Source organism: Corvus kubaryi, unplaced genomic scaffold (genome assembly GCF_017639235.1).
Source record: "Corvus kubaryi isolate FWS band 111438036 unplaced genomic scaffold, C.kubaryi_AGA036_p1.0 37232, whole genome shotgun sequence".
Lineage (NCBI taxonomy): Eukaryota > Metazoa > Chordata > Aves > Passeriformes > Corvidae > Corvus > Corvus kubaryi.
In genome coordinates, this window is record NW_024581066.1 from 3299063 (window position 1) to 3322057 (window position 22995).

The window sequence follows — 22995 nt, forward strand, 5'->3', positions numbered from 1 at the left end:
GAGAAGAGAAGAGAAGAGAAGAGAAGAGAGAAAAGGAGAAAAGAAAAACAACAAACACTCTGAAAAAAATTGCAATCACCTTCTTTACCGTAGTTAAGCACAGGACAGAACACAGCACGTGGTCCAACAGTTGTTTAAAAATGTAACTAATGATTTGGATGGCACCCTTCTTGAAAAGCAAGCCCTGTCTCCTCTACACTGGGCTTCCACAAAACTCACACGGCTACTTCAAGGAGGGTACCTAATGTGTAGACAAACTGAGCCACTCTGCTGTGGTAAGATGGGGAAGAGAACAGCCCTGCCCTATCATTATTTAAAAATCCGGAACATCTATAGGGCAACACCAAAAAGCCATCAAAGTGAATTAATGTCCACTAGGATGATGGCATTCCACAGGCAGTTTAGGATAATGAGGTAGTAGAAGTCGTTTAAGGCCATCTTTCTGAATAGTAATCTTGGCTTATTGCACAAGGTGATTAAAACTGAGATGGGAGGTAGTGGGCTGTCTGTAACAGCCAGTGCTGCTAAGAAAAACAATTGAAAAATCTTTATTATTTATTTCTCCAAGGTACACAGCCAGAATTATCAAGAACATGGTTCCCTTATGTGATATTACAGGTTCCAAACCATCCTTTTCAGCCTCTCTGATAGAACAATATTCTATGGACTAGAATGAGGCAGGTCTATGGGACAAAGGAAAAAAGAAAAGACAGAAGTTGGAGCTCACTAACTACAGTGGTTAAGACAAGTAATTTAAAGTACTACTATTAGAAAAGTGAAAAGATGAATACTACAAAAATATTCCTGGTATTTGTTGCTGAATTTCCCTGAAAATTATATATTGACTTGCAGGCAAATCCAGCAAAAGACCTAAAGCCCCATGCTTGTATCCCCAAGGATGCCCAGGATGAGGGCTTTCAGCACTATCACCGAAACTACTGTAACTGTGCTCACTCTCCATGGTCTTGATGTTGGAGCACAGAGCACAATGAAGAAAAAATTCCTGTCATGGTGCATCTGATATTCAAAGAATTCTTCTACAAAGAAGCTAAGCTCAAATTTCTTTTATCTATTTCCCCCCATTTATTTGTGTCTGGTTTACCTTTATAAATATACCTTCAGAAGGTATACTTTCATAAGTGCCTGGCACATCCAAAGGAAAAAATCTCAATCTTTTCATGTAAGAATCACAGTATATTTTGCTATTTCTTCGGCAATATTACTATCTTTTTACTATCACTCACTGATTCTCCCTCAATTTCAGCAAGTTCCCTGTCTCATCTCTGAAAAGATATCTTTGCACAGGAGAATAAAGATGCATTGAGACTTTGTAGCATGCCTCAACACCTTCACTCAAATAGCCAGGAAGGCTTCAGTATGTTCTACAAAAATCTTTTGACTGCTGTCAGAAGTGTCAGAAAACAGCATCAAAGTCCCCTGAGAATACAGGAGGGTGCCAAAACAGGAGGAGTAGCATAAGCAATTTCCATCTACCATTTTAGATTGTCATTTTCAATAAACACCTGGAAACTTCCAATAGTTTCAGCATGTCCAAGTCCATGACCACAGCTCTTAGGGCTATCATGACTTACTCCATCTATAATAACACAATAAAACCTATGCAACTGTGACAGCTAATTTCAAAATACCAGTCCAATATCAAAACACTCCATGCTACTAATAGTGCAGAAAAATGCACATGACATTTCTGACTTTATTTGCCTCAAAATTATTTTTAAACTATAGCCATCTATGAACATGATGACAGATTTAGCATGTGAACGTATGGAAACATCAGCTTAGTTTCTGGAGTTGAAAGAGGCAAGCTGAATTTACTAGAAAGGAAGCAGGACACCAAAGAAAATTTCTTCATATTGTGAATTTTTATACATTTGTGGGCACAGAACCTCAAAGTCACGAAGTTCTGGTTCACTCATTTCAAAAATCGCAGAAAATCTGGAAGAGGTATAGAAAAAGGTTAAAAGGATAGTCAGAGTCTAGAATGTTTCTATATAAAGAAAGATTAAATAAACTGGTAATCTTCAGCTTGGAAAAAGACACGACTAACAGAGGAATGTGACAGAACTATAAATTCATAAGCAGCATGGAAAAGATGACTATGAAACAGTTATTCACTGTCTCTTCCAATAAAAACACCAGAGGGCATTAAATTAATTATGTTGGCAAGCTTGAAATGAACAAACAAAAAAGGGTATTCAAGGCATTGTTACGCTGCAAAGTCCCATGCTATGAGACTCATAGGTGATAGAAGCTTACATAGGTTTTAAAGTGGGTATCTTTGGGTTTTCTTCAAGGAGAAAAGCCCTGGAAGCTAGTAAAGACAAAAGATGCCAACTCCAGGAACTGGAAATTACATGACTGGGTCTGCTTTGCCAGGGTCCCATCAGAGACAGGATACAAGGCTGGCCAGATGTTTAGCCTGAATAACACAGCTGCTCTTGAGGTCCTTGGTACTCCTTTTCTGGAGAACAACTCTGGCTAAACACTCCAAGACTGTATTTCAGGGCAGTACTGTTGTAAGACACACTGCCTGCTCAATATTAGCAACACAGTCACTTGTGGCAAAGAATACAAACACTGAATTTTCTAGAATCTGAGTTCAACAGCTTCAGGGAACATAACAGAACATTACAGCTCCCAGCCAGACCCCACGGCTCCTACTGCCAGCCCACCTTCCAGAAGCCCATGTCAGCTACGAGGGATGTCATTCCCTGCCCCAGCAGTGCCCCAGCAGGGCGGGGCTCCAACTCCCCACAGTCCTGCCCTGCCCTGGGCACTGCTGAGCCAGGGCTGCCTGCAGCACAATGTTGAACACCAGGGCTGCCCCCAAGGTGCCCTCCTCCCTGGCTGAGCTGGTGGATGGGCCCTGGTCATCAGGCCCTGCCCTGACAGACCCCCACCAGTAGGAGCCCCACTCCTACTGGACTCTGCTTCCCAGGGACATACGGCACCCTGGCCAGTGGTGCCCACTGCACAAAGTAGCCTACTCCTCCCACAGCAAGGCAATGCAGTCATTGATCCCTCAAAATCTGCACCCAAGGACAACCTCACTGATCACAATTTTTAGAGACACACCTTGCAGGCACAAGAGAGAAGTTACTGCATTGCACACAAGCTGTCATGGGTGACAGTGAGGTCTCAGCTGCTCCTGCTTTAGGGACCCGGAGTTCTCACTGTTGAGTGAAGAATGACCATACAATCTGATTCTGTGGCCATTTACCTTAAACACATCAATGAAATCACACTATTTCTATGCCCTAGGATTGAAATAAATGGCAAAAAAAATGTTTAGTTGAACTCTCTTGCATTTACCGTAATTCCAGAGTGTTTATTAGGTATCAGTGTGTTAGGCTTTTTGTGAGCCTGAAATCTCACTGTCCTGGAGGCTTTCATGGAAATATCTTGTCCTAACCTCCAACATATCTATCCTGAAGAACCTTTTAAAGATTACTTTCTTCTTGCACATCATTGTACAGTGAACATTAACTTTCACTTGTCAGCTTTAACCAGTCACCATTACAAATGAGATGTATTACTTGAATAAAAAATTAAAACTCTGGGCTGATCAGTAAATTTTATTCATGACACAGGAAGAGAAGGAAGACAGAGAAACTCCTTTACATAAATCTGTCAAAATCTAAGACCATTTGTATTTAATTTATGACAAGTGTTGTATGGGTTCATTAAAGTTTATGACCTCAATAAAAACAACAGCAATTGCTACATAGAAACAGCACCAACATGAATTCAGCAAACTGGCTCAAATGTTAAAAAATAAAGCTAGAATGAACACTGTCTGATGTAATGCAAACAACATCCAATTACATCTATCAAAGAAGTAATGATATCAAACTATATCCAGCTACTAATGTATTAGTCCTGGCCTTCAGAGGAGGACACTTTTTCTTTATTATCATACGAGACCTTGGAGCATCCCAGTGCCACATGCTGCCATGTGTTCTGTGCCAAAACTCAGCTTCCAGATAGCAAATACATTAGATTCATGAAGACAGCAGATTAATTTTCTCCTTGCTTTCTACTTTAAGAATAAAGTTTATTGAGAAAACATAGTGCTTGCCCACTGTAAGAACAGCTCTTATATTTATGGACTTGTGTTATTTCATATATAAACCTTCCATATAAACACAAGCAGCAATGCAAGTAAGTCTCAATAACTGCGCACACAAAGGTACTGTGTACTTTGGCTATACGGCCTGCTCTTCTTTCCCAAATAATAATGGAAGATAAATTAATTTTGGCAGTACCCCACAGCCACCTGAGAAGTCTATTATCTCTATTTTGCCTATAACACACATTTTATGAATTCAGTTTTTGCTCATTTTGAATAGATTCTGATTACAATAAAAGGTAGAGATACTCATCACTTCTGAAAAAAAAAGTTAAAAGGATAGGTTTCGAGCTCCTTAAGTGTTACAGTGGGGATACTGCAACATGTGTACCAGACAACGAGGCCTGTGGAAAAGAAATATAAGGACCAATTCTTGACAGATGTTTCAGAGATGTTTATTTCTCCAGCCACATGGCCGGGGCTCTGCCGAGGAACTCCCACAGTCTGGGCTGAGGGTCCTTGCCCGCGCAGGGGAACACAAAACAACCAATGGGGAACGAGGCTGAGCAGGGGCAGGGAAACCCCGTGCCTCCCCTCAGGGCCCCTCTCCCAGGGCTACATGGCAGGGGGAGGAGACCCCAACATCTCACCCATTTATTTTTAACAAAGAGAGATTTAAAACTTAACATTGAAAACAACTGGATAAACATAACAAGAACAGTTTCAAAACAAAACAAGCCATCCTCCTGAGTCTTTAAATGTCCAAACAAATTCTCTGGAACATCTTAAGGCTGACAGAAGGGAGACAGGACTCTCTGGGCATGCTTTGTGGGGAAACTGAGGCAGGAGAGGGTTTCTTCCATTTGTACCTGTTGGAATGCTAAACAACAATAATTAATTTCTTCCCTCCCCCTCTTCATCCCCCCCTTGGCATCAGAGAGGAGTTGTAGGGAAAGGGAATTGTATAGGGAAGCCATGGGGTGAAAAATGGATTAGGGATTAATTGGGGATGGGGTAAACTTAGGAAAGGGTTCATATTGGGTATAGGGTAAAAGGGGAAAGTAGGCTGTGGGTAGGGAAATTGCTGGGATGGATATTGTTTATAATTTTGTGCATAACAGTTGCCTTTGACTGGAATATCCCCAGGCCCAGTAACATTTGCTGCTTGTAAACCCTTCTTTCCTTGCACTATATCAAACTGTACAACTTCCCCATCTCCTACACTTTGCAGGTAATTTTTAGGGTTATTCCTTTTAATGGCAGTTCTATGGATGAATAAATCTTCACCTGTATCATCTCGTGTTATAAATCCATAGTTGTTTTTTACATTGTACCATTTCGCAGTTCCTGTGACTTTCGTGGCTACAACTTCTCCCATCACGCGCTTGTGTGTTTGTCGTGGCTGCTGGTCCCGCGTGGCCGCCGCCTCGCTGACTCCGATGTCTCAGCCGAGCCCCCGCGTTGCAGCTGCTCCACGCCCTCCGAGCGGCGCTGCTCCGGCGTGTCTGGGCTCTGCGCGGCCCCGCGTTGCCATCACCGCTGGCCCCGTGCCCTGTGAGCGGTTCTGCTCCGCCAACTCCACGCTGCTTTGAGAGCGGCCCCGTTCCGGCTCGGCGCTGCGCGGCTTCTCGTGTCGCTGTGGAAACCGCCGCTTCTCCCTTCACAGAGCTCTCCGAGCCAGTCGCTCAGAGCGGGCTTCCACACCGACCCCCAGTTCCTGGCTGCTCGTGGGGGCCACCTCTCTGCTGCATGTGGCCCACGACACCCGTGGCGCCTGCGGCTTCGCTCCCTCACTCGCGGTCGAGCAGCCGGGGGCCCCGAGACAGGGATGGGGTCAGCGATAAGGCGCAGGCTCCCGAGGGGGCCGGGCGCATCCAGTGCAGGCACCTCTGCCAGCACGGCTGCAGTCACGTGCTCCTGGGATGGCGGCCGCGCCGTCTCGGCCACAGGATTAGTGTCATCCTCTGCTCTAGGGGTAATGGGACCATACAAATGCTCTTCAAGAGCTTCAGTGATTACAATGGATCCACGGAGAGGTTCTATCACTAGCACATGTTCTGTTTGATCCTTTATCTCACACAAAATCTCGGACCAAAAACACCCGTGACTAGTTCCAGGAGGATCAATATCAAAAAGTAAGTCTCGAGAAATATAGAAGAAATTTTTGAAAAGCCAGTTAAAGAAATGTTCTAGATCTCCCAGAACAAGTACTTTCCTGTTTTATTGTTCAAGGATTCCTTTAACTTCTAGATACATTTCTTTCTGCGGCTCAGAGAGCCACATTTCTTATGATTCTTCCATAGTCCAGGGAGAATATCCAAACCAAGGCGAGAAGAGAGAGATCTAGAGTGGTTTTTACTCACAAATTTTCTGCCCTTAGGGATCGGTGTCTTGCCAGCATTTCACCACCATTTGTGCGAATTACTGCAACATGTGTATCAGACAACGAGGCCCGTGGAAAGAAATATATATGGACTGATTCTTGGTAGGTGTTTCAGAGATGTTTATTTCTCCAGCCGCATGGCCAGGGCTCTGCTGAGGAACTCCTCAATCACGGGACCCAAGGGTCCTTGCCCATGCAGGGGAACACAAAACAACCAATGGGGAATGAGGCTGACCGGGGCTAGGGAAACCCCGTGCCTCCCCTCAGGGCTCCTCTCCCAGGACCACATGGCAGGGGGAAAGGGACCCCAACACTTAAGTTGGTATAATTATGAAAGGCTTGTAAATGTCTCAGCAAATAGGACAAAACATACACTCAATGTCAGCGGGCGAAGCAAGTTTCATTGAATTTAAGGGAACTGGCACAAAATTCACTATGTTGATATCATTAAAGTGAATGAAAAAGATCTGCTAGTCCCACTGGAAACTTGACAAGGCTGTAATTGATCCAAGTTTCTACTAAACAGAATTAGCAACTAATAAACCACCTAGGGAAGAGAACTGTCATCACTGTCTTCTGGCTCTGTAAAATGTATCTGCTGGTGGTTGACCAACACAGAGGAGAAATAAATACAGGCAATCCATTGCAGCTGGGCAATTTCTGGCTATTTCTTAAGCCAATCTCAACAAAGCAAAGAAGATTCTAGACTCTTCTGCTTTTTTTTCAGCACTCTCATGCTCTAAATCTAAATCTAGTCTCTTTCTTCCTTATTCGGGTTTGAGGGGTATTTACAGTAGGCAAGCCACTCAGGAGTAAAAATATACAATCTACATTAATTCTTTGAATAAGTCAGAGTTTACCTGGCCATGATTCTAGAACCAGAGAACCAGCTGTGTAAAAAGTGAAGCTATTCAAACAGGAAAAAAATAAAAAATGTAAATTTAAAAATCAGTTGTTCAAAAAAATAATAGGGTTTATTAGGTTTCAAAAATGAAACTATTTAGTGTTATGAAGCAGCTTCTCAATTCTTATTTATAAATACATTCTAACATCTCAGCAACAGAACCATGTTCTTTATACCTATGAATGCAAATCCACTGCGTAATTCTTTTCTGGATTACTGGTTTCTAAAACATAAGAACAATACATAGGCATCAAGAGAGCAAAGCATAGTGCTTGCTCTCTGCCTTCTGAAATATTGATTCTTCAGGTAGGAAGTAAATATTCTGATTCAGATAAGGAGAGAGAGATGTTTTCCATTTTCTTCTATGCACTGTCCCTGCTTCTCTTCATTTAAAGCAGAGCAGCAGGTACAAGACCAATGTTGATAGCACAGTTAAGAGTTACATAAATGCACCATGAATTTCTTAGAGTAACATTAAAAGCAGCAATGAATCTTCGATTTAGATGCTGAAAAGGTTCATTAGTTTAGAGCACCAGTAATTTAAGCATCTTTGTTTTACAGTCTGCAGAAGGAAAACCAGTAGAATTTCCATCTGTTTCTCAGACTGCAAGCACAGTCTGACAGAAAAAGCTATGAGAACCGATTCTGCAAGTCAAAACGGCATTCAAAGAACACAAGTACCCCAAGTGACTTTCACGATCAGAGAGTAAATTCCAGTTTCCAGTGTTTTCTTTTGTGCTTTCACAGTCTTAACATACTGTCATTTTCATTTATGCTTAGCAACTCTTGCCTTTATGAGCCCAATCACAGATTCCTTGCCAAATCAAAGTCTGCAAGACTCTCCCTCATGGTAGACAATGTCTTTCACCACAGAAGCCCAAACCTCACAGTTAGTTTTCAAGCAAGCAGCTCCTGTAATAGGTTCATTACAAGCGATGGCATTGGCTGGAGGAGAAGGTTGGGGTTGCATGGCCTGGAGTATGACAGCAATACGCAGCCTGGACTGGATCATTTCAGCTGCTTTGAGTAGAGGTGGTCTTGACAAATTCCCGGATAACCTCTTGTATAACTACAGAAACAGCACAGAACAACAGTGATTATGAAGTATTGTAGCTATCTAAGCAGGATGCTTTGTTTTGGATGATGTGAATTGAATGGGCCTTCTATATTTCCATTTTCAGTCATAATAGAGCAAAGATTCCTGAAATTAAAAGAAGGCATGCATATCTTTCATTCTTATTGCCTTGCTATTTTTGTTGAAACATTTGTGAATTCACATTGATCACTAAAGAACAGCAGTATGATTCTGTCAGTGATCTTCCATGACTTTCAGGCTACTAGCTAAATGAACCAGGAGGCATGTAAACCACTTGGAAATCAAACACACAACCCTTTCTTGAAAAGACCAACTGTCTCTTGGGTGATTTTTCTAGGGGCACTAGGTGATTCACAGCTATCACAATTCACCTAATACATCTACCTCAAAAAAAGTCATCACCAAGACAAACTGAAGTAACAAACTGTATGTGCTCGGATCAGCATTCTTAAAGGCAAGCACAAGAAGACAGAGTCCTAATATTTCAGAGTAAATTCCCGTATTTCCCACTTTCATGCAAATACCAACCCAGGACTTTTTGTTGAAGGCTCAGCAGAACTCAGAACTCTTTAAAAATCCTTTTGTCTTGGCACTGAGCAAGGAAAACTCTGTTCAGTTCATGAGAACATCTGTCATCAGTACTAACTGCAACGTAGCAGGATTGAATTTGTGATCGTGACAATAGCTTACAGACTACATATGGGTTTTCCAAAGCTTGAGTTCATTTGTTTAGCTGCCTGTTTTCTGTGCTATAGAGGGAAAATACAGGCCATTTTTCCTGACAACACTTGCACGTTTTGGTGGCAAAGACCTGATTGTACAAGGACCCTACCTCCTCCCTCCCTTCTCCACTCCTCCAAGAAAAGTTGTAGCACACTGACAAAACAGCATGTGGAAGTTTGGACTGCCACTGTCTAGAGAGCACATATTCCGTGGGCAGGCAGACTATTTCATTTGCCAGAGCTGTCAAGCCAGCCCTTTCTACAAACACTAGCTTAAGACAAAAGAAAAGAAAAATTGTAACAAAATGTTTTAAAAGCTACATGCAGAGGGCTGAAGCAAAGGCATAGTAATTAAGTGGTTTCCTGGGTAACGAGGGGCAAACTGATCAAATCTGCCTGCTTAAAATAGATTCTTAAAATCTACATTTAGACATCTAAGAGTTGCACAACTCCCAGGTGTTCTGAGTTGCAGGTGTTTTGATTAACTGCACCTCTAGCAAAGTAAGCAAGTCAGTCCACAGTTTTGGGAATCTAAGTCAGTATGATTCTTCCTCTTCCCCAGTTGTGACTTCAGTATAAAGTACAAAAAGGGCTTGATTTGCCAGTGTGTCAGCACCCACGAACTGTGAGACTGAAGCCAAAGTGACCTTTCAAAAATGTGAACAATGTGAGATTGCTAAATTTAAGCATTAAGACTAGAGGTTTGCCTACCTAAACACAGGTATGAATCCAGACCCCTGTAATAAGAGTACATGACATGAAAGGACAGCTTAAAATCTGAACTGTCTGATTTAGAGGTGAAATTCATGGCAGAAATCCAAGAATGAAGCTTGGAAAATTTCCTTTACCATTCCCCTCATTAGGTATCTGCATTTCTTGAAAGGGGCAACAGGGAAATAACACAGGTGAAGTGGTTAAATGCTATACATAAATCCACTGAAATATTCCCCTCTCCATGAGGGACTTTCTGTCTTGCAAGCCTCCTATGAGTGCTCCACATGCTTTATCAGTCCTTTTCCCTTCTGGCAGTCAGTATTAGCAAGCATAAGATCTCTGTAATGAACTGTGCAGCGAGGATTTGAAGAATTACTTAGAAATTTTATTTACATGAAAATGAAATGCACACCCTAGCAGATGGGAAATCATGAAAGACGGTTAGGACTATCTAAATCATTTTTATTTCAGGAATAGATAAGCTCTTGTGCAGTTTTCTAAACCAAGGAATCAGACATCTGGAGATCTCATTGTTGTAGCTTAAAACCTTATTTTTATACTAGTTTTTCGCATCTTTCTGTGTGTGGGAGGCTGTGTGCATGGGAAAGAAAATGGTATTAGCTGGCTAATCAGTGACTTCCCATTACAAACAAAACCAATTACACATGGTTTTCTCTGCCTTGTACAACAATACCAGCCAGATTCTGGTGTAACTTAATGAAACAATTGGTCTCCTGCTAGGTATGCATTTGTGCAGGTGGTTTACAATGTTATAACAGAAATAATGCATGCATGTAATTCAGTAACTAGGGTTCAGAAAAAACCCTTCTGGGTAGAAAGGGAAGTAAGATGTTCTTTCCTCTTATTTATCTGTGATAGAAAATACACACTCTAAAAATGAAAAAAAAAAAAAGTGACAGGTGGCAAAGAAGCATTTGAATTATGTTCCAGCTCTTTAAAGAATTGAGTCATGGGAATTCTCATCTTTCAAAATAATTTGAAATCTTCAGAATGTTATTCTCTGTGGTGTTTCCTAGAAGGGTTTTTTTTTCACTAATTTAAGCAAGAACAAACAACACTGAATTTTAATTAACTATCAGGTACATCAGTTTCTATTGCAAACCTCCTCCGGGAAACAACTATTTTAGAATTTAACATAGAAGGGTGTTTTCAGTTACAAAATAATATGCGTCTCACTGCAGCCTAGTGAGTGTCAGGCCCTAAAGATAGTAAAAATCTTAAGCTAAGCATGGTCTCCTGCTGCATGTTTCCTTAGAGTACACTGTCCATTCAGAAATAGTGCTTTTGATTTAAAAAAAATACATATGCATTTACACAACATAGGCTGAGACTAGAAACTCAGGAGAAAATACACGTCACTACTGAAAATAGAAGAGATTCTGCAGGTTTGCCATATTCAGCTGTGGGTCTCACTTTGACCATTAAAACCAACAGCACTGACTTTTTTTAAGGTGAGACGGTTACATAGGTTTAGGTTTTGAAACCTCTTAATATCTGAAAAAAAATCAGCTTCATGGTTTTGGTCAGGATCCCTTCTTGAAATTAATGCTAACTCAATGCAACATCCTTCCCCCAAGCTGCTCAGGTGCAGTGTTATGATCTGGTTATTAAAATTGTTAGAGAGATGCCTCTGCCTGAATTAAGGTTCATACAAGACTATATGCCGAAGTGAATAGTATGGATTTATGTAACAGTAAATGTGAGTGAGAGAGAGAGAAAGAGAAATAGAAAAAGGGGGGGCTGGGGGTGAGAAGAGAAAGAGAGTGACAGAGAGACAGATTAAGTAGAAAATACCACCACTCTGTGGATCCTGCGGATCCACTTTTTGTGGCCTTTCTGTGGTGAGGGTCCCAAAAAACCTGGGTTCACTGGGTTAATATACATTTGAGCCAGATGGGAATGCCCAGCTACCTCCCCTGAGGGGGGCAAGTTGGACACTGTCTCTTGTAACAGACTCTGGATCACTTTCACCACTTGGATCATGTGCAGGGCTCTGGGGCAAGGCCTCGGGAATGAGTCTGGGAGCGCTTTGGGGGTCTGTGATGCATTATGACACCTCCTCAGCTGCCTCTCACGTGAGTGTGGCCTTCCTGGGGTGGGGAGGGGGTTTACAACTGAGCCAGTTTGTGTGAGCGAGGGTGGGTGTTCAGTCTCTCTGACCAGAAATTACACCACACACCCAAAACTCTCCTCCCCCTCTCCCACCCCAATCCCAGCCAGGGATGACTTTCAGCGCAGCTGCTGGGTTTGGCTTTCCTGTGGATACATCTTCTCCCTCAGCCTTGTTGACTCATCCCTAGACCTGAGAGAATTGGCCAATAGTGTCACCTTTATCTTGTCTCAAGTACCCTTAGGGGGTTTCTCTCACAGTCCAAGGTTCCAGTCAGGAGGCCTATTCAGGGAGGGGTGGGCTTCCATGGTCACAGCTTCTTTACACAGTTCTGCCATAATGGGCAAAATGTCCTTTCTAAAGACATTTAAACCATTAACCATAACATTTCAGTCTCTCACATGCAGTCTAGGTCAAAATCCTTCTTCTATAGTTTGTGCAACACTTCATACCAAGACATAAAACAGGACTGGCAAGAGCATTCAACTTTCAGTTACCATAAGGTCTTAGTATGGTGCAGGCAGTTGCAATATCCTATGATAATTCTCACTTAGTAGCAAAATTAACAGTGAAACAAACTGAAATGAGCCTGTCTTTAAAAGAGAGAAAAATGGGTGACTCCCATTTTTCAGTTACAGTGACATGGCTTGAACTGCGTTTTCTTTTTTAAATAATAGTAGTTATGTGATAGCCTAAACGAACCTTCCCCAAAGGTTAACTGCTGTGGCAATTACTTTTCACCATATACTTTCCACAGCACTTCCTGAATCAGGCCTAGAACCAAAATGTTACACAGCAAAGTCTTAGTGAAGCAGACAATGCCCCAGCCATGGGTTCAGGCAGGGTCAGGGCAGTGAGTGCCAGCCTTGGCCCCTGATATCCCATCAGATCTCCTGGCTGAGCGTCAGTGCATCACACAGCATCCTCAGGAGACTCCAGCTCCTCATGCCAAAGGTTTCTTTGGGCAACACTAAGAGCACAGCCCACAACATGTATTTTTGACCAAGAGTTTTCAGGTGCATCTAAGTTGTCCATTCTTACAAACAAATGTTACCTCACACACTGCCTACAGCTTTGTTTGGAGACAGCTAAAACAAAGCTGAAGCCTTTTTCTTCCCACAGAAAATGAAGAAGTAGTGGGGAGGAGGAGGGGAACTGGAACACCTTTTTTTTTGTCTGCTTAGGATGCAATTAATCCTAGAAAACTCTCAACACACCATGCCCAGCAGTAAGCACTCGTGAGATTCAGCCCTAAGCAACTGATTCTGTTTTCATTTCTGATGTCTGAGTCACTGCTGAGTTACTTTCGAAGTAGGAGACTATTCAGCAGCAGGTGAATTAATATCATCACCTCTTCTGGACACCTTTGAACAAACATGGGTATGATCCACAGCAGTGGCAACTATGCACATAATTAAAATTATATTAAATAGACAAAAAAACCTATGACTTTGGAAAATTTCTATAGTTCTCATACTTCTGCAAGAGCAAATAATTTTAAGTTATGAAACAAATGTTTACAACAGTGTCCTGTATTAGTGCTGTATTAAAATTCCAGTGTAGTATGTCCAACAAAAATTTTGATCAAAAATTCTTTTGCTGAAGAAAAAGATTATTAGGAAAAAAATGCTGTGTTACAGATGGGAAACAAACTACTTAGAAAACCTTTATACCATTGGTAAATTAATATTATGTACTATCATTCCAGAGAAGTAATTTTTTCCCTATAATTATCTATTGCTATAAAGTACTTTCTCAAGCAGCATCTTGCAGGTATCTTTTACAGGCATGCATTTAATTATATTGTTCATGAAAAATCCTCCTACTCTCTCATCACTGCCTGGAAGCATATATTTTATGTGCTTCCCTATCCCCACTGACACAGATCAGAGCGAATATTTCATTGGACCATCAAAATGATCCACAGCAAATGCACGACTTCCATGAACCTGCACTAGAAAATCTATGAGGCTGAAATAACTGGTAAAACTATTAAGGTCACTCTACATGAATACAAATAGAAAGTATTTTAGCCTTTTTTCACCCTTCAGATTCTTCCACAAATATTTTTTATATTTCTTTTTACTAAAAAGAGACTCTAATCAGCAGTGAAGCCAACTCCATTAGTAAATTTATGAAAGAGGTGTAGCATTTTGGGGACTTGTGATATGCTGACAACAAAAAACCTACTATAAAAATTAATGTTTCACAAAGTCATATAAAATTTTGAAATATTGTGTAATAAACTTCTTTCTGTAACAGTTTATAAATTGCATGTTCTGTGTTATGATGCACTGCATCAAAACTGTTTATTCAGTTAGACTGCTTGCATTTGCCATGACTTCAAGGAGCTCTGAAACTGATGCAATAGAAAGATTCGTGTTTATGCTGGTACACTCTTAAATCTGTTTATTTTTTTCCAAGCAAGTAACTCTAAATGAATGTGTCTTACTAGGCTGCAGAACTGCTCCCTATCCAAAGTAAAATACCTAAATACACATTTGGTGAAAGTTACAAATATTAAACTTGTGGAGGTGTTTGTTTTCTATTTTCTTCAAAAGGAAAGAAGAAGCAATACATTTGTGCAATGGCGTACAACAAATGCTGTTATTGCAAGCACCAAAGGAAGGAACTGCTGCCACCCTAGAGCATGTGTTCTCAATCCATACAAAACTATATCCACAATAACAGTTTCCTAGTATTTTTTGGTTTGTTCTGATACACTTAAACCCAAAATTATGACTGCCTCCTTTCTCAAAACCTAGAAGTATGGCAATTACCTGTCAATCCCAAACCCGTCAAATCCACCAGGATCACCAGGACAGAGAACTCTTTTGGGACTCAGTCATTCAAGCTCTTCTCCAACTTCCTAGAAGACCAAACTAAGCAGTTGGCTTTGGATGATGAATACATGAATGACCTTAACAACAGAAGATATATACACAGGGCACAGCTGGAGATGATGGAACTCCACTTGCTAACTGCAGGACCACACCAGCACTGAGGGGCAGAGGAAATGCAGTCCATGAGCAGCCCCAGTGCACAAAGAGGAAACAGCCAGCTACAAGCATCATTTCATGACAATCTCTGCAGCAAACAAAGGCCAGCAGAGACCTTAATATATTCTGCCTAAAACATCTCTAGTGTGTGTATTCATTCTTCACATAGAACTCACTTTTTCATGCTTTGCATGTACAAGGAAACCAATTTTCTGTCTACCTATGCCATAGAAGAATTATTAGATGCAAGTGCTGATTTTGTGATCAATCCTCTGTAATACTGGAATGAGGAGTAGAACAAAAAAAAAGGTGTTTTTAACATGCCTAATACTTTTGACAATCCTACAAGGAGAAAAATAAGAAAATTAACATTAATGAATACAACAAGTTTAGTCAAAGAAGAATCTAAAAGTTTAATTGTCTTAAAAGACCTTTTCATAAGTTATCGAGCACTTTCTAAAATTAGTCCCTTCTATTTCTTCAACAAAAACAAAAAAAATATATGAGGAACATTTCTTTTTCTAACATAAATTTTGTGGGCCAGTTTGAGTCACTGTAAGATCATTTTTATCTGAATGATTTAGAGGTCTGCAGTAGCTCTTTAGTGACTCAAGACCAAATGGCCCAGACAGCATGCCTGTCCCAAATCAAGTATATACTTTCCCAAAACTTAATTTCTAGAATTAGTGCTGGTAAAATCTCTACCACACTACACAAATTTTTCCTTTCTGAAAAGGAAGGACCACAACAAATAGAGTAAGTATTTGCAGGAAAAAAAGCTAAATCAGAGGTGCAGTCTCATACCATCATCTTTCTTGTCATTTCTTCCAAATGAATATATAGTCTCAGTCATCCAAATGACTGACCAAATAAATACCCATTATATGGCTAAGACAGAGTTCTCCCTGTGACTGGACATGTGTATGTCCAGTCACAGGAAGAACATGTCAGCAGCCTCTACCCTGGTAGCCTGACTCACATGCGCCATCTCCTATCCTGTGACAGGGAGAATTATCACATAAAAATGCTGTCATGAAAGCCACATCACGTAAGGGGAAAAAAGGCTGCAACACAAGGTCTCAAAGTCTCCGAGCTGTTCAAAAGGTTAGCACTATGGAGTTTAAGCCATGACTATTAAGAAAACCACCCTACTACAGTAATGGAGTCAGAAGTGTTGAGGTTTCACCACTGGATTTATCTACCATCTTTGAGTGAATAAGGATTGATACCAGAGATTACCAGCCTTCTGCTGTGGGTTCCAAACATCTTCATGGATCCAAAAGCTCTAGTCAGATACCCAAGATATATATTGGTGAGAAGAGGGGAAGTGGAGCCCCGACACATTGGCAGGGGAGTAGACATCTCTTGTCTCCAAGCTGAAACTTCATTATCAAAAGATATAATAAGGCTGACTAGGGGCTGCGTGTCCCCAGGTGACACCACAACACTGGAAAACATTTAAATGAAATATTTATAACAACAGATTAACAGTACACTAAAAACTCAAGTGCAAGGTCTAGAGAATTTCTTTAGGAATGGTAGCTTCTCATCACCACTCTGTGTAGTGAAGCAAACCAGGAAATCTACCCAAATTGCATCGTGTCTCCCACCAATGCATATTAACCATCCTTAGCTCTGGTCAGAGCACACTCCTTTACAGAAGCACTGGGAATGTATCCTGCTCTTCTTGCATCTGCACGCTATCAAGTGGGTATGAAGTTGTCAGTAGCCTTTTGTCTTCTCTCGACTTCTTTTACATAAAAGGTGCACAGTAAGTCTCAGCCTTAATTGTTTTCAGTATCCTCAGTATAGCCATGAAGTACCAGAACAGGTGCAGCAAAATATCACATTGCTATGAGGGTCCTAAGATATATGGGAAGCACAATTTTGTCCTGATAATTCAAAACACTGCAAATGCCACAATACAAACATTAACCAGATGCAGAAAACTACTATGTATTATCCAGCCACCTTCTCACTACAAGTTGTATTCCTCTGGAAGCTGCTCCCATCAATTATTTCACCTAGGGACCAGACTGACCTTTTCCCCTGCCTTCATTTCTGATGGCATGACAGGATAAAAGCCAAAAGGACAGACTAATGCTGAAAGCATCCATTTTTAATAGTTTCTTCATATATCCCATGGCTGAAGGAATAAAACCCTGTCTTGAACACAGATGCAGCAGGCATGCTAATACATTATGTAAAACACACCAAATAATTTATAACTTCCTGAGAGCAACTCATTTTAAGTTATACTACTAGTGTAATGGCACAGCTTAAAAGATGCATTTCAGTGAGCAAAACCTGATCTGCATAGTAGGTTGATTGTAGAATCAAAATGGAAATGGCTTAAGAACATAATCCTCCATCACCAGAAAAACTACTCTTCTTGCATACACCTTGCCTGCTGACATATTTTATTCACTGAAAGTATTCAGGCTCCATGAACATGGATGCTGAGATTTTAAAATACAAACTTACGTCATTATAAGTAAATGCTAGTGCATATACATATATATGGAGATATTTCAGCATTATGTTTCAATTAAAGTTTAAAGTGGTTTATTTTTATCCTTCACAAACAATATTTATGGAGCATGCAAGAGTGCATTTCACTCTAGAATAGTGCCAGACTTGCTGGTGTGGTAAACAGCCTGACACAGTTTTTTCACTAGAACCAAACTCTGCCAAAAGTTACCTGGGACATGTAAGTTAGTACTAAACACATGCACAAAGCTATACTGCAGCAGATTCCTTCTGACTACTATCAGCATGAGTACTTCTGAATGAACAAACTCTTATTTTTTTACCAGAAAATTGGCAGAGTAACAAAGCAAAAATGTACTAAAACAGCAAAACCTGAGAATATTATTGAGTCTTGAATCAAATTCACAGCAGATGCAAATCTATATTTCCTTTCCCTAAACATGTTTTATATTATATATAAACTCCATAGCTTACATATTTATAATATACTTCTTTAAATAAGGATTACATTTTCAGGCAGATTATCAGACTTCAATTTAGTTACTGAAACAAAAAAAAATATTTAGCCTAAATTCATCTGGATGAATAATACATCCAATTGTTGAATAAGCTCTTTTAAATTCTGCACCAGGACGACACTTCAAATGAACTTTGCTATACCAAGCGTATCTCTTGCACTAATTATACTTTATTAGAATTTAGCACTGTAATAGTCATGTTTACAACTTTTCAGTTTTTCTGGTAAAGCCAGTACATTATTTATAATTTTACTTTTGTTCCTTAGACTTACTAGAAAAAACACTTTGAATAATTAAACCTGATATCTAATGCATTTGATAGCTTGCAATTTGGTCTTCTTGAAGACCATTTACTATTTACATTCCACAAGAAATCATATAATCTAAAAATTTAAAGTGAGAGGCTGTTCCCTCTGGACTAGTCATGTAATTTATTACATTGCTGATTACTATTAAGGGTACACCTTCAGGGGATGTGTGTGGTGTGTGTTTCTTTTCTTTTTTTTCCCTTCAATAACTTATGCAAGATCTTTGCCCAGGCAATCCAAACTGAAAGAAATAGATCCCTTGTGAACTCACTGCTTTAGTTACTGAACTAATCCATGTCAAGCAAGACACAATGTAAGTTTACTTTGGCTAAAACTCTATCAACACCAAGTATGTGGCAGTACATGACAGTTATTTTTCCAGAACGAAATGTTTTTATTAACTTGCTGTTACAGAAGCTTATCTGTATTTGACTCATGTAGGAACTAGAGAATCACAAATGTGGAAATGTATGTAACATCATTTGGTATTAATTACGTTCCATGATCACAATAGGGAAAAGCAGTCAGATCTCCTACCTCCAGTATTTTCCTGTAAGAAAATGTAGATGCAGAATACTACTATCTAGGGGCACAGTATTCTCTGGCAAGAAACAACAATATATTCAAGTCTCTTCAGTACAACAGTACTGCTTAATGGTTACTCATCACAGGGGATTTTTGTCAAGAAAACAGCAACAATAATATTAATAATAATAACAAAAACAACAAGCACCACACTTAGATTCATACTAAACATCTTTCCAAGAACCTTACAGCCTGGTTGCCATTCAATTATTGATTTTGCAATCTATTCTGCATAGTAAGGAGGAAAAACAAATCTTTAACACATCAAAGTGCGATGTGCAACGTGAAATATATAGGCTATGATAACATGATTGACTTCATTACTTCTATTTCTTGCCATTCAGTGAAACCACTTAGAAAAGGAAAAGATCAGAAAGCATTTAGTGAAAGTTTTAGGGTCTTTTAATTTTTATACTGCTGAGAAAGAACAAATACACAACAAAGATTAAAAATACCAAATCAAACATTGTTTCACATTTGCTGTACACTTTTCTAACTCTCATAGTTGTTCTATAAAAAATCTCCTCTTCCATTTGAATCACAAAGGGAGTAATTCCCTACACATCAAGCTGGACTGTCAAGTAAATGTGTTTCAGTGCTCTTCAGACTTATTTAGTAATTTGTTTTCCTTTCACCCTGACGTACTATAATCTCCTAATCAATAAATTCCTGGACGCAGTAGGCACTTAAAATGAACAGCTGAGTTCCCATACAGGAGACTGGGCTTGATGCTTATTTCCGTCAACACCCACCCGCCTACCCCCAGCCCCCAAAAAACCCCAACAAAACAGTCTTGACAATGAGTCTTGGGAGTAAACACTCCCAAGATGCGTTTCCTCCCTCCAATCCTTTAATACGTACAAAAATGCTAATATGCATATTTTTGTTCTATTATCAGGCATTTTTTAAACCACTAATAGCATTGGTATCAATTTACACTATATTCAGATGCCACATTCATGTGCTTTATATTCTACTTCTATTGTTTTAATACCTAGATCAGAATATTTAAATTGGTACAAATAATAAAATCATTATTCTAAAAAGTTTTTCCTGGTTATTTTTCCCATCAAATAATTACACTAGAGAAACAATGTGATTAACAGGTCTTCATGGATTGAAAACCCTGAAAAATAAAAACTTCATAGCTCCCTAAAAGTCAAAGGCATGTACTGAGCAGATCTGCTTTTTTCTAATAAACAAAACCCCAAAACCCCAACAAAAGAAACCATATAAACATACAGCCTGCATGAATGATTGGCAAAGGTTTATTTATATTTTTATTTATAAAGTCTGTGTCAGTGATTATTAATCCAAAATAATTTTAAAAGCCCATACAGCTGTCCTTCTGAAACAAACAAAGTGGACAGACTTAAAATTTACACCAAATGCTAGTCAGCAATGTTTCCCAGTTTTAAAAGATTTTATATAAGCTGCACAACATGTTCAGTGCCAGATATATTTGTCACCAACTTGCACTGCTGATCTCTTGCAGAAAAACATAATTCCTCTCTATCTTACATACTGGTTTTTGTTTTAAATACTTATCTCTACCAATTTCATAATCTTTTAAACATTCTTTACAGAGTAATAACCTAGATCTGGTGATAAAGTAAAGAGCTTCTTACCATCCTGATCCAGTATTTTCCCCGTCTCTGGAGTTCACCAGCAAGGAGCTGTTGCTGTTGCACTGCTTACTAGAGACACTGGAGGCTTTGGAAGCAGAGAATGTTTTATGTGGTTAAAATGTATCACCACTGATTATATTTCAGTCCCTCGATTCCTAGCCTTGATGCTCTGGAAATCAGCCAATCCAAGTGATAAAGAGGTTTGCAACAAGAAGTTGCAGAATTTCCACAGTGAATGCTTCATGGAAATGTTTTGCTTCTTGATACTTGTTTTTTATATCCACTAAATGTTAAAATAAATCCTGGCTCCCTCTTCCCTCCTCCTCTTTTTTTTTTTTTTCCCCCAAAATGAGATTCATATATTGTTCACAAGGGACTTTGGCATTTGCTATAGCTAGGCACAGTGCAGAAAGGCATCATGCCAGATTACGCATACATCTCAGCCAAGATACCTGAATTTTGACTTGCAACACACCCTGTTATTCCAAACATGGATCTTCCTAAACCAAAGCTCCTAACTGCCAAAATACACAGTGTTTTTGTGAGGCAGCCAAATGCCCCTTCAGATTAGCTAAGAGCATCTTTTATTTGCAATGTGGTTGCTCTTTGTTGGCTTTTCTTTTTTTTTTTTTAACACTTGTTTCCCTAGTGAAGACAAGGTGGTAAGTTCCAAAGGGATGAAATGATCAACTGGCACTTCTCCTTCCACTTCTCTCAAGAATAAATTTCACACAGCAAATTTCACAGCAAAGTTCCCTGCAATGCTACAACTATAATTAAATATTTAGTTAATATTATAACCATCTTAATGCTCTCAATGATAACCCAGGATGCTGCTGTCCTTGGTGTGATAAAGTAAAATAAAAAAAAACCCAAACAAAACAAAAACAAAGCAAGCAAACAAAAAAGCCCCACAAAATCCCACAAACCCAAAAACTAACAAAGACAGTCCTGACTCCACGGACCTTGCTATCAAATAATACAATAAAAGGTGACAAAGAGGGAGGCACAAAAGGAACCAAGTCATACTACTGGGTAGTTTAACAGGTACTTAGAATAATTTCCAAGCTTTTTGGGCCTCACAATAAAGGAGTTTTAAAGAAAGGATTATTAAGAGGCTATGGAGACTACCTTGGAGATGCTCTCAAGAAGAAAGCATATTATTGTACTAAGAGAGCACAAGACTGAGCCTGAAATTTTAATGAATAATGGAAGAGGATGAAGCGATGCTTCAGCAACAACTGAGAATTTAGAAAGGTCTAGAAAAGTGAAGACCGTATTCTGTTCAAGGAGGGAAAATAAATTCAGAAGAGATGCTTGTAGGTTTCTTCTATTCTGTTTGCAAAAGGATACAATAATGATTTTCACTGAATCTGAATGGGTATGGAAGCGCAGAACTGACCTGAAGAAAGCAAGGAAAAGGATGCTGGACTAATTGGCAAGCTTGTTTAATAGGTGAAGAAGATGTGGATGGAAGATTTGAATGTTTGTTGAAACAGCAAGGAACTTACTTTAAGAAATTACATTAAAAAATAAGATTTAATCATCAATTACACTGACAGTGTTGTTTCTGAACTCAGAGAAAGAACAAAGTAATAAATGACATGTGTTATGAATGCCATGGCAAGATTAGGTTGTTTTCCAGAGTGACAAGGAAGCAGCAGGAGGGAGTCTGCAGGAGGCCTGTTTTAGCCATGTTGAGCTGCTGACATCTAGCTGAATAGCCATAAGCAGCTCTCTTTATTCCAGACCCTTCTTCTTCAGCCAGAGCTAAAGCAATTCATTTACAAGGCATCATGGCAAAGATGAATTTGATTTGTATTTACAGATCAGATTGTCTGACGTAAATAAAAGGATCACAGTTCAATCCCTAAGAAAAATAGCAAGATGGAGTGGAAAGAGGCACTGAAAGGCTGATGAAGAAGATAGAAGGGTAAAAAATAAGCAAACCAGGGTCTATGAAAACAAGAGAGACAAAATTTCAGGAAGAAAAATGGACAACAGAATACAAGATAGCTCCCAGGACAAAGACAATCAGTAGACAGCCCTACTAGTTTCATTGTTTGACTGGAAAGCTGTCTACAGATACTTTGTCTTGAGCAACATCAACAGCATGGAAGGAGCAAAAGATGCATTGATTGGTAAGTGCCCAGTGCCACACCAGAACTCTGGCAATGACCATAAACAACTCACACAGTTGTATTACTCACACTGCTAATGGGATTCCCAGAAGAGAGGTTCCACTTCTAATATCACTGAGACCCAACAGAGAATTCTGTGCAACAATTCAATTGCAATCAATCAGGCTATAGAAGTCTTGCTCTATTTAGAAATAAAAACTTTTCCATCAGAAAGTTTTCAGTCATGTAGTGACATGAATAGTAGTCTACACAAACCTTTTTCTGTAATCCTTGAAATTTACGAAAC

At 39.7% G+C, this 22995-nt stretch overlaps 1 protein-coding gene across 2 annotated transcripts in view; it reads right to left on the reverse strand.

The window, feature by feature from the left end:
* The window catches only part of PLD5 (phospholipase D family member 5), a 176878-nt gene that overhangs the window by 119928 nt on the left and 33955 nt on the right, over positions 1 to 22995 (reverse strand). Inside the window, exon 1 of one of the 2 annotated variants that reach the window (XM_042022994.1) lies at positions 20569 to 20822. The exons of the other annotated variant lie outside the window; for it this stretch is intronic. Within the exon in view, the coding sequence (XP_041878928.1) occupies positions 20569 to 20571 (3 nt within the window). The 5' untranslated portion in view covers positions 20572 to 20822. Of the gene's footprint in view, positions 1 to 20568; positions 20823 to 22995 lie in introns of those variants that run through there. 2 annotated transcript variants of the gene reach the window in all.